Source organism: Ranitomeya variabilis, chromosome 2 (genome assembly GCF_051348905.1).
Source record: "Ranitomeya variabilis isolate aRanVar5 chromosome 2, aRanVar5.hap1, whole genome shotgun sequence".
NCBI lineage: Eukaryota > Metazoa > Chordata > Amphibia > Anura > Dendrobatidae > Ranitomeya > Ranitomeya variabilis.
The window spans coordinates 89,105,138-89,117,509 of NC_135233.1; the positions used below are offsets into that span (position 1 = coordinate 89,105,138).

Sequence of the window (12,372 nt, forward strand, 5' to 3'; positions counted from 1 at the left end):
GAAGCCAACACAGACAGACACACACGTCTATGACCAGATGGGTTAGGGCCCACACAGAATAGCATCATGGGCCGCATGTGGCCCCCTGATCTACAGGATGTTATTATATGGGAACCATAAATCTTGTTACATAGGTTGAAAAAAGACTTAGGTCCATCAAGTCCAACCTTTCTCCACCAATTATACATTGTGTCACTAAATTATCATCCAAACCTTTTATAAAAGCTGCTATAGTGTCTGCCATTACTAGCTCTTGTGCTCGGCATTCCACAATCTGACTGCTCTAACGGTAAAGAACCCGTTCCTATACAGCTGCTAGAATAGCCTTTCTAGCACCCGTAATGAGTGCATCCTGGTCCATAGTACGGTCTTTGGAAGGAATAAAGGTACCGTCACACTCAGCGACGCTGCGGCGATATAGACAACGAGCCGACCTAAACTAGATCGCTGCAGCGTCGCTGTTTAGGTCGCTGTAGAGACGTCAAACACAGCAGCTCCAGAACGATGCAGGAGCGATCCAGTGACGTAACGGCAACTCACTTCTCGTTCTCGCTGGTTGTTAGCTCCATTACATCCATTGTTAGCGTTGTTGCTTTTGATGTCAAACATGACGATGCTATAGAGTTAAGTCCTCTTTTTTTCAGCAGAGGCAATTTGCATATTTAAATTCCCAGAGGAGCATTGCACGGCGAATAAGCCTCCTTACCTTGACAAGCCAGCTGGTATGTCACTCTCCATAAGGAGAAACGTTACCCCTTAGACCCCAGTCCAGAGCCTCTCACCTAGCCAAATCAGTTCTCATGCTTCGCACTGACGAGGGCCAACAGCCCGAAACACCGTGTCTGCGAATTGAGATACTGATTTGGCTTTAATCCTAAGTCATATTGCACGACTCGTTAAAGGGTTGGTTGTGACTTGTAGGATCGCTACTTCCAATAGGTGACGCTATAGAGTTAAGTCCTCTTTTTTTCAGCAGAGGAAATTTGCATATTTAAACATGACGATACACGCCGACCTGGCGACAAAATAAAGTTCTGGACTTCTAGCTCCGACCAGCGATGGCACAGCGGGATCCAGATCGCTGCTGCGTGTCAAACACAACGAGATCGCTATCCAGGACGGTGCAACGTCACGGATTGTTGTCGTTCTCATTGCAAAGTTGCTGAGTGTGACGGTACCTTAAGTCATGAGGCAGTCCTTTGTATTGTCCACACATGTATTTATACATGTAAATCAGATGACGTCTCCTTGTTCCCTGTCTTTACTCATCTGCATATAGGTTCCCCCCAGTTCCCCTGCTTCTGTAGCTTCAGTATAAGGCTGTTATGTAGTACAGAATCAATGCCTTTTCAAAGTCCAGATAAATCACATAAGCCGCACTAACAACATCCAGATTTGCACTTAACTCCTCACAGAAACCCAACATGTTGGTCAGACACTTACCTTATCATACAATTCAATGTGTTTTGTAAAAAACTTCCCAAACGCTTGGACCTTCAGCACAAAAGGAGAATTGTCACTGTAAACTGATACAACATGGAAATATTAACACACTAGATAAAAACTAAATACACAATAGACAGTCCTACTAAAAGTAACCTGGATTGTATAGGTTTTTTCATATACACAAGTGCTTCTCACTAAATTAGAATATCATCCAAAAGTTAATGTATTTCAGTTCTTCAATACAAAAAGTGAAACTCATATATTATGTAGTCATTCCAGACAGAGTGATCTATTTCAAGTCTGTTAATGTTGATGATTATGGTTTACAGCCAATGAAAACCCAAAAGTCATTATCTCAGTAAATTAGAATAATTAACAAAAACACCTGCAAAGGCTTCCTAAGTGTTTAAAAAAGTCCCTTAGTCTGTTTCAGTAGGCTCCACAATCATGGGGAAGACTGCTGACCTGACAGATGTCCAGAAGGCAGTTATTGACACACTCCACAAGGAGGGTAAGCCACAAAAGATCATTGCTAAAGACGCTGGCTGCTCACAGAGTGCTGTATCCAAGCATATTAATAGAAAGTAGAGTGGAAGGAAAAAGTGTGGTAAAAAAAAGTGCACAAGTAACCAGGATAACCGCAGCCTTGAAAGGATTGTTAATAAAAGGATATTCAAATACTGTATTTGTGGGAGATTCACAAGGAGTGGACTGCTGCTGGAGTCATTGCTTCAAGAGCCACCACACACAGATGTATCCAGGACATGGGCTACAAGTGTCACATTCCTTGTGTCAAGTCACTCATGACAAATAGACAATGCCAGAAACATCTTACCTGGGCCAAGGAGAAAAAGAACTGGACTGTTGCTCAGTGGTCCAAGGTTTTGTTTTCAGATATAAGTAAATTTTGTATTTCATTTGGAAATCAAGGTCCCAGAGTCTGGAGGAAAAGTGGAGAGGCCACAATCCAAGCTGCTTGAGGTCTAGTGTGAAGTTTCCACAATCAGTGATGGTCTGGAGAGCCATGTCATCTGCTGGTGTAGGTCCACTGTGTTTTATCAAGACCAAAGTCAGCGCAGCCATCTACCAGGTAATTTTAGAGCACTTCATGCTTCCCTCTGCCGACAAGATTTTTGGAGATGGAAATTTCATTTTCCAGCAGGACTTGGCACCTGTCCACACTGCCAAAAGTACCAATACCTGGATTACAAACAACAGTATCACTGTGCTTGATTGGCAGCAAACTCGCCTGACCTTAATCCCATAGAGAATCTATGGGGTATTGTCAAGAGGAAGATGAGACACCAGACCCAACAATGCAGACGAGCTGAAGTCTGCTATCAAAGCAACCTGGGCTTCCATAACACCTCAGCAGTGCCACAGGCTGATCGCCTCCATGCCACGCCACATTGATGCAGTAATTGATGCAAAGGGAGCCTCGACCAAGTATTGAGTGCCTTTACTGAACATACATTTCAGTAGGCCAACATTTCGGATTTTAAAATCATTTTTCAAGCTGGTTATAAAGTATTCTAATTAACGGAGTTAATAACTTTTGGGTTTTCATTGGCTATAAGCCATAATCATCGACATTAACAGAAATAAACACGTTAAATAGATCACTCTGTTTGTAATGACTCTATATAATATAGGAGTTTAACTTTTTGTATTGAAGAACTGAAATTAACTTTTTGATGATATTCTAATTTAGTGAGAAGCACTTGTATATATTTTAGATGCGAAACAGTCAAGACAAAAACTAACTACATCTATGCTAGTATGGATGTATAATGCTTTACAAGAATCTCTGCCCACCTAGCCTAATTGACAGCTCCTCATTGTTCCTCTTCCCTGCTGCTGACATCTCACAATGCTCAGTACAAGCTGCAGCTGTCCGTCAGGCCCGATGTGAAGAGACTGAATACACTTGGGCTCATGAGCTCTCTCACTCTATAGCTGAACTAATAAAATGATCATCTCAATATCAGGATTATATAGCCATTCTGACATGGATTTTCAAAGCAAGTACACCAGCCTCATCAGATCTAAGAGACTTATTTAATAATATATACAGTTTGTATTGTGAAATTTGTTGACATATCCTCTTTAAATGCATTGAATTCCGGCCTGTGCAAGTTTGATGTATTTGTTTCGCTTTTGTAGTAAAGTCATTTTTTGATGGCCAGAGAGGTGCACACACATAGGTTTCCATTTTGTATACTGGTACATGCTGACTTGCTGTCACTTGTAGTGCTCTTCTAGCTCAACTGCAATATTCCATGACGTCTGAACTATTGACTCTTTTTGATTTTATTAGTGAGAATCAATACATTTATTAAATCATTTTACAGCCAGGAGCTGTGCTAAAGCAGTGCTCGTGGCTGTAAAACCCCCGGGAATGAATGGATTGCAGGGGAATGACCTGTAGTTACCTTGAGTTGCGGTGAGGCGCCCTCTGCTGGATGTCCTCATATGAACTCGAGCCTGGGAACTTTTACCAGGCTCCAGTTCATGAGGACATCCAGCAGAGGGCGCCTCACCGCAACTCAAGGTAACTACAGGTCATTCCCCTGCAATCCATTCATTCCCCAGGGTTTTACAGCCGCAAGCACTGCTTTAGCACAGCTCCTGGCTGTAAAATGATTTAACCCCTTCAGATGGATTTACTTTGTGGGACTTGACCTGAGCGTCGGAAGGTATGAGATATTGTTGAGTTTTTATTTTTCCTTTGTTACGGGACGAGGGTCATCAGGTGGATTACCAGTATAATAAAATATTACAACAACCTATGTCTTTATTTCATTAAAATACTTTTAAATAATGTGTGTTTTATTAACCATTTCGTACTGTTGGATTAATAATGGATAGGTGTCATAATTGACGCCTCTCCATTATTAATCTGGCTTAATGTCACCTTACAATAGCAAGGTGACATTGACCCTTCATTACCCCATATCCCACCGCTACACAGGAGTGGGAAGAGAGTGGCCAAGTGCCAGAATAGGCGCATCTTCCAGATGTGCCTTTTCTGGGGTGGCTGGGGGCAGATGTTTGTAGCCAGGGGGGGGCCAATAACCATGGACCCTCTCTAGGCTATTAATATCTGCCCTCAGTCACCGGCTTTACCGCTCTGGCGGAGAAAATTGTGCGGGAGCCCACGCCAATTTTTTCTGCCATTTAACCCTTTATTTTACAAGCAACAGCGCCCACATTTTGCACATACACACAACTAACATTAGTAGTGTGGAATGTGCAAAAAAAAAAGGGATATGAGATGGTTTACTGTATGTAAACCATGTCTCATATCCTGTCGGGTTTGGGAAGGAGACATGAAAAGCCGGCAATTGAATTACCGGCTTTTCACATATCTCGCACTGAATTAAATATAAATACAGAATATATATGAATATGAATATATATATATATATATATATATATATATATATATATATATATATATATATACACACACACACACATACTGTATATAAGTTTTAACGAACATTTTAGCACATAAATCCATTAGATGTCGGTTTTGCAAGCCTGCGAGAAAATATTGCAGTACGGATGCCATACGGATTACATACGGAGGATGCCATGCGCAAAATACGCTGACACACCCTGCCTACAGATGACATACGGATCACTATTTTGGGAACATTTCTGCGTATTACGGCCGTAATAAACGGACCGTATTTACATACGCTGAGTGTGACACCGACCTTAGAAAGATTTTTCCTGAGTGACTCAGCATTCTCTGCATTTGTCTTTCTATTTAAATATTTGTGTGTGTTGACTGATTTTTATGTTTAAATCAATACAGTTTATATTTTATTGTATTCACCATTAGCTTTCCAGCTTCTTGTAGATTCTTGGAAGTGCCTATATTACTCTTGGGCCATGTTTTGGGAATATATTAAAGGGAACCTGTCACCCCCAAAGTCGATAGTAAGGTAAGCTCACCGTCATCAGGGGCTTATCTACAACATTCTGCAATGCTGTAGATAAGCCCCCGATGTAACCTGAAAGAGGAGAAAAAGAGGTTATATTATACTCACCAAGGGGCGGTCCTGCTGCGGTCCGGGTCCAATGGGTGTCTCAGGTCCGGTCCGGAGCCTCCCATCTTCATTCCATGACGTCCTCTTCTGGTATTCATGCCGCGGCCCCTGTTGAGGGCAGAGCAAAGTACTGCAGTGCGCAGGCGCCGGGAAAGGTCAGCGAGGCCCGGCTCCTGCGCACTGCAGTACTTTGCTCTGCCCTCAACAGGGGCCACGGCGTGAAGACCAGAAGAGGATGTCATGTAATGAAGATGGGAGGCTCCGGACCGGACCTGAGACACCCATTGGACCCGGACCGCAGCGGGACCGCTCCTGGGTGAGTATAATCTAACCTCTTTTTCTCCTCTTTCAGGTTACATCGGGGGCTTATCTACAGCATTGCAGAATGCTGTAGATAAGCCCCTGATGACGGTGAGCTTACCTCACCTTCGATTTTGGGGGTGACAGGTTCCCTTTAATACACTCACACTACATTACAAGTACATATACACACATTTAACAACGAAAAAAAAAAGTTAGTGGGAGTTCTTCTTTAAATTAAACCCACAAGGACATGTGAAATCCTTGTAAATTACAGATGATAACGAAACTTGAAATTAGCACAAGATAACTAGGACTTAGGTCCCAGGTGATCTAATATTTCCCAATCTCACAATCAATGGAGTGGTAACTTGGCGAGAATAGATCAAACTTAATTTTTAATACATTAACAAATAAAAATGTGAAAAATGCCTTCTTTAAATAAGGATTAGGTAACTATAATACAGCCACAGTGGTGGACGAATATATACAGAAAGATCTATCGATCAATACTTCACACGGCAAAAAACAGAAACAAAATTTTACATAGATCCAAAAACGACAGTGGTTGCATATAAGTCTAGAAAAGAGGCAATGATCAGTACTTCACAATGGATACCTGAAAATGAGGTCATATATACTGAAGTATGCATAAGATGTATTAAGTGCATGAGAAAATGTCCAATGACAACTGGTACATCTTACAAAAAATGGAAATCCCTCACCCACTGTTGCAGCTCCCAGGGCGATCAAGGAGACCCTTATCATTATCAGGTCTGAATAGAGTAAGGCAGGAGCATTAACCCTATAAGGTCCAACGGGTCAGTATAATGTCCCTGAACTCCATAATTCCTGCACTTACAAGGGCAGTCCACTGCTCTCCCTCAGCTAGACTCTCCCTAAATATCCATGTGTTCCTCCTGATGCCTTTCTCCTCTCACATCATGAGGGAAGGTCATCTACACGCTTAGAATCAAGGCCAAGTGTCCACTGCCCACCCTGCTGTTACCTAAAATGGCGTGGCATTAGGTCTTTCGGTATATACAAGTTCATCACTGTGGCTGTAGTATAGTTATCTAACCCTTATTTAAAGAAAGGCATTTTCGCATTTTTATTAAATTTATTAATATATCAAAAGTTAAATTTTATCTATTCTCACCAAAATAATGAAAATTGATCATAAAACTATTGATAGGGAGGGTGCAGTAATAAAAAAAGATGTGGGATGGCAAGACAGTGATTAAGATAGCTGATACATAGAACCTAGAACCCTGCTGCCTCACAATCATAGAACCCTGCCGCATCATAATAATAGAACTCCGGCCATCAGAAAAAGGAGCGATGTGCCACCATTTCTCCTTGATTGGTTAGAGACGTCAGACGTGTTCTTGGAGCTGTTCAGCATCTCTGCAATTTCAAGAAGATATTTCTTCACTGAAGGTTTCTCCAGCAACCTGTTCTCGGCTGATGATACAGGTTGTCACCACTATGGAGCGGCAGATCGTTGTACTGAGGAGGAAAAATGGTCAGAAGCGACTGAGCGCCCTGCAGATAATCATCTGGGTTACAATCACGTTTGCTGCAGTGACGACCCTTGGATCCTGTTTACCGGCTCTTTCTGCCTCCTGGAATCTTGCCGGCTTCATCATAATTGGACAAATTTACTTTGCTCACTTTCTACTACTGACTGATTACATGGACGGGCCAGCCGTGTATACAGCTACGAGATATGTCCTTCCACCAGAAATATGGCTGCCCCTCGCCATGTCTCGGAATGAACAATGCAAGGTGGTAGAAGTCATCCGCAATGGTTTTCTCCATTTCACCACTGGAGTTTTGGGTGCCATACTCCTGACTACAGCATCTTATGTTGTTATATCTGAGATTGGCTATTGGTCTCCTATGTCAGTGGTGGAACTGGTCGGATACTGGTTATGCCTCCACATGTTTATTATGTACCGAATATTTACCATCTGGTACCATGAGTAAAGGCAGAATACATGATACATGAACATTGTTAATAAACTTTTTATGCCTCAGAATTGTCTCTAGTTTTATTTGTCTCAATAATACGGTTTAAGTGAGAAAACCATCTCATAATGGGGGGATTTATTAACATTGGTGTTCTATGTGCCAGCCTCAATCATAACATGCATCAAACTTAATTAGAGATACATCCCTCTTAATAAATTTGGTGCAACTGTATGTGATCATCTACTATGAGCAGCCATAGATTTAAGGGTGCTTTCAAATTGCGTCTAGGGTCACGTTCGCTGGTCCTGTCAGGGCATGCATCTGAAACACACACCCGGGAAAAACTGGGTTCGGACGTGTGCGCTGACAGGGCCATAGCCTATAATGATGACAGCAGAGCAAACGTGCGCTCTGATGAGCACCATTTTTGAGAGTGCACACCTACAGGAGGCAGACACTCAGAAGTAGTATACGGCATCTGTGTCCGCCTTCTGTAGTCGTACACACCCAAAAATGATGCATGTCAGGGCACACTTTCACTCTGTCTGTATCATTACAGTCTATGGCCCCTGTCAGCGCATACGTCAGAATCCCATTTTAAGGGAGAATTCGGGCATATGACTCGACGGGTCACCAAACACAATGTGAAAATACCTAAAAGAGAATCGATCAGTAGGTCCAACCTCCCCAGGGGCTCCACTGGGGCCATAGACTGTAATGACGCAAAGGGAACGTGCGCTCTGATGTGCACCATTTTCGGGATTGTACAACTACAGAATGCACTCAGACGTAGTCTAGTATGTCCGAGTATCCACCTCCTGTAGGAGTGCACTCCAAAAAATGGTGCACATCAAAGCGTACGTTCGCTCTGCTGTCACCATTTTAGTGTCTGGCTCATCGGCGCGTACATCCGGATCCCGTTTTGCAAGGCGTTCAGATGTAAACTCCGACGGGACCAACGAACAGGTGCACAGACAATGTGAAAATGTGCACATTGCGTTCATTACTTGTACATCACACAGACCATGCTCACAACCATTCCCCCTAATCAGTTCATGTGTATTCAGCAGTACAAAGATAATGCAAAGACGAGGCTGATAATACAGGGGGATGCGCTGGGCTTAATACAATCTTTTCCTGCCAGGATGCATTTCCCTTTTTGAGATGATACAGATAAGTAGCAGATGTATTTGATCTGATACAAGGGGAAATGGAGCTACTGCCCTGACTCCTGACACCAGTAATCATCTGCACTAGATGAGAAATGCTCAGCTGTGAAGGTTATTTGATGAAACCCAGAAAATCACAGACAGAGAATGATTGATGCACAGAAAATAAATTGCGATCTAGATGTTATGAGTGGTGTAATCCATTTCTTCATCTTCCCGGGCTGGACACTGTACCTTCAGAGAAGTAAAGCTTCCAACCTTTGTATGGAATGTACTTGTCCAGTGTTGTCTGGGTTAATCGAGGCCTGGCAGGAATACAGCACTGACCTGAAAAAAAAATTGCAGAATTATACTGTGTAAGGATACTTGCATTTTTCAATTCTAAGGCGAAGAAAATAAATAGTGAGGTGAAAGGTGAAAAAATAAGGTATAAGATGAAAGGAGATGTCCAGGATTTTTTAAAATGGCAGAAATTGCGAAAAGTTTAAAAAGAAAAAAAAAACATTACTCACTTGTTCAATCGCTCCAGCACCAATACTCCTCTGCTATTTCTGCTTCTCATCAACAATGGCATGCCATACATACATACATACATGTGACCACTGCAGCCAATCACTAGCCTCAGTGGTGAGGTACAGCATGAGACAGATGAGACCTATGACTGGCTGCAGCAGTTACATCGATGTACGTTTTGCCATCAATGCAGGGAAGTAAAAAGATGAAACACAGGAGCATCAATGCTAGAGAACTGGGGGAAATGTTCTCCTTTTAGACAATTTTTTTTATCCAGTTCATGACCACCATTTTATTCCATTCCTAAATGGGCACAAATTCGGGTTTTATCCTTCTTGCGTTCTTAATGGCTTTAAAATATATCTCATTGGGATATTTATATAATTTTTGGCTTTTTTATCGCGATATATGGGGCTTGATATTTATGTCATGTTTATATTCCAATTCTTTTTTTTTTTTTTTGCGGATTTGGGGAAAAAATGTAAAGAAAAATAGGAAATGGGGATTTTTGTGTGTGGGTGTATGCTGCTGCCACTAGGAGGCTGACACTAAGTGGTACAAAGAAAGTTAGCTCCTCCCCTGCAGTATACACCCTCCTGCTGGCTCTCAGCTAACCAGTTCGGTGCAAAAGCAGTAAAGGTACCTTCACACTGAACGATATCGCTAGCGATCCGTGACGTTGCAGCGTCCTGGATAGCGATATCGTTGAGTTTGACAGGCAGCAGCGATCAGGATCCTGCTGTGCCATCGATGGTCGGAGCAGAAAGGCCAGAACTTTATTTCGTCGCTGGATCTCCCGTAGACATCGCTGAATCGGCGTGTGTGACGCCGATTCAGCGATGTCTTCACTGGTAACCAGAGTAAACATTGGGTTACTAAGCGCAGGGCCGCGCTTAGTAACCCGATGTTTACCCTGGTTACCAGCGTAAACGTAAAAAACAACAAACAGTACATACTTACATTCCGGTGTCTGTCCCCCGGCGCTGTGCTTCTCTGCACTGTGTCAGCGCCAGCCGGCCTGAAAGCAGAGCACAGCGGTGACGTCACCGCTGTGCTTTCCGGCTGGCGCTTACACAGTGCAGAGAAGCACAGCGCCGGGGGGACAGACACCGGAATGTAAGTATGTAGTGTTTGTTGTTTTTTACGTTTACGCTGGTAACCAGGGTAAACATCGGGTTACTAAGCGCGGCCCTGCGCTTAGTAACCCGATGTTTACCCTGGTTACCAGGGGACTTCGCATAGTTGGTCGCTGGAGAGCTGTCTGTGTGACAGCTCTCCAGCGACCACACAGTGACGCTGCAGCGATCGGGATCGTTGTCTAGATCGCTGCAGCGTCGCTAAATGTGACGGTACCTTAAGAGATCAATAAACAATATGTGAGCATATAACGTGTCAGATTATATATGAGAGTATAGCATGTTAAAGTATAAAACAAGCACAAGCAAATAATAGGGTGGCAGCTGTGTCCCCCAATGAATGGCTCGGAGAAAAGGATTTTACGGTGAATACACAAAAATCCCTATTTCTCCTACGCCTAATTGGGAACACAGACCGTGGGACGTCCCAAAGCAGTCCCTGGGTGGGGACAACATCAGATCAGGCCCTGTATAACCGCTTCTTACAAGTGCGACACCATGGCCTGCAGAGTCCGCCTGTCCAGACTCACATCTTTGGAAGTCTGGGAATTATAGTGCTTAAAGAATGCATGCGGACTGAACGACCTCGCAAGCTTGCAGGCGTGCTGTGCCGATGCCTGGTGCCTAGAATCCAAGAAACCTCGATAGGGAGATAGGCTGACATCTAACACGGAAGGACTCCTGGATGGTGTAACAAATCCACCAAACCAACATGGCCGATGAAAAGGCTAAACCCTTCCTGTAACCGTCAGGAAGCTGTCCACTTACAGTGAAGAATCAAAAGTCCAACCTTAGGAAGGATGCTGTCCTCGAGACGTACCTACTGAGAGCACTCACCACATTCAGAATATGGGGAACCCATTCCGTTATGTGGACTGGTGCGGAAAGAGCTGAGGGAAGAACGATGCCCTCATAACTGTGGGAATACAATACCACCTTGGTAACAAGAGATGGGGATGGCCTGAGGGCAACCTTGCCTTGATGGTAATAAGGAAAAAAAGTCTGACAGAACAGAGCGGCTAGCTCCGAAGACTAGGTAGGATGAGGGGACCGGATCATTAAGGTCCCAAAGATCTAACGGTATGCGATAGGGAAGAACCACATGTGAAGACTCCCTGCGAGGAAGTCCATATTTGCAGTCTTGTTGCAATAAGATGGAAAAATACTAGTTCTGCAAACGAGAAAAACCTGACATGGTCAGTGCGGATCTCCCAGGATCACTGGGGCCCTTCCTGTTTCCGAAAAGATCTCGGAAGTAGTGGAAGAGGGGTAAAGGAAACTGCTACCATGGAAGGACCAGAGCATGCACTGCGATGGCTATTGGACTTGGAGGCCGAACCTTGAACTTATAGTACATTGGCGTTCAGTCTGGACGCCATCGGACCTACATCTGAAGTGCTCCAGAGAAGACAGATCTGATGGAAGACTTCCGGGTGAAGTTCCTACTCACATGAGAAGGGACCCTGATGGCGTCTGCCGCCCAGAGTTCTACACCTGAGATGTGTAGTGCCAAGATCACCAAATGATAGATCGTGGCCCAACAGAGAATGTGAGGTACCTCGGCCATGGCGCCTGACTGTGGGTACCTGCTAGATGATTTACGTATGGCACAGACGTGGGATTGTCCGATTGAATTGGATGGGGGTGACCCGCCAGAAGGCAGTGGACCTGCCGTAGAACTAGCAATACCGTTCGGATCCCCAGAACAATGATCAGGAGAAGAGGACTGGCATCGGTAGTCACTAATAACTATTGAACCGGGAGGAAAGATCTCCC

At 43.8% G+C, this 12,372-nt stretch overlaps 1 protein-coding gene across 2 annotated transcripts in view; it reads right to left on the bottom strand.

Annotated features, from left to right (window-relative positions):
* Positions 1-12,372, bottom strand: part of MCM8 (minichromosome maintenance 8 homologous recombination repair factor) — an 82,616-nt gene that overhangs the window by 56,949 nt on the left and 13,295 nt on the right. For both annotated transcript variants that reach the window (XM_077282651.1, XM_077282650.1), the window contains 2 exons: positions 9,182-9,274; positions 1,444-1,526 (listed from right to left, as the gene is read on the bottom strand). In XM_077282651.1, the coding sequence (XP_077138766.1) occupies positions 1,444-1,526; positions 9,182-9,274 (176 nt within the window). The remainder of the gene's footprint in view (positions 1-1,443; positions 1,527-9,181; positions 9,275-12,372) is intronic.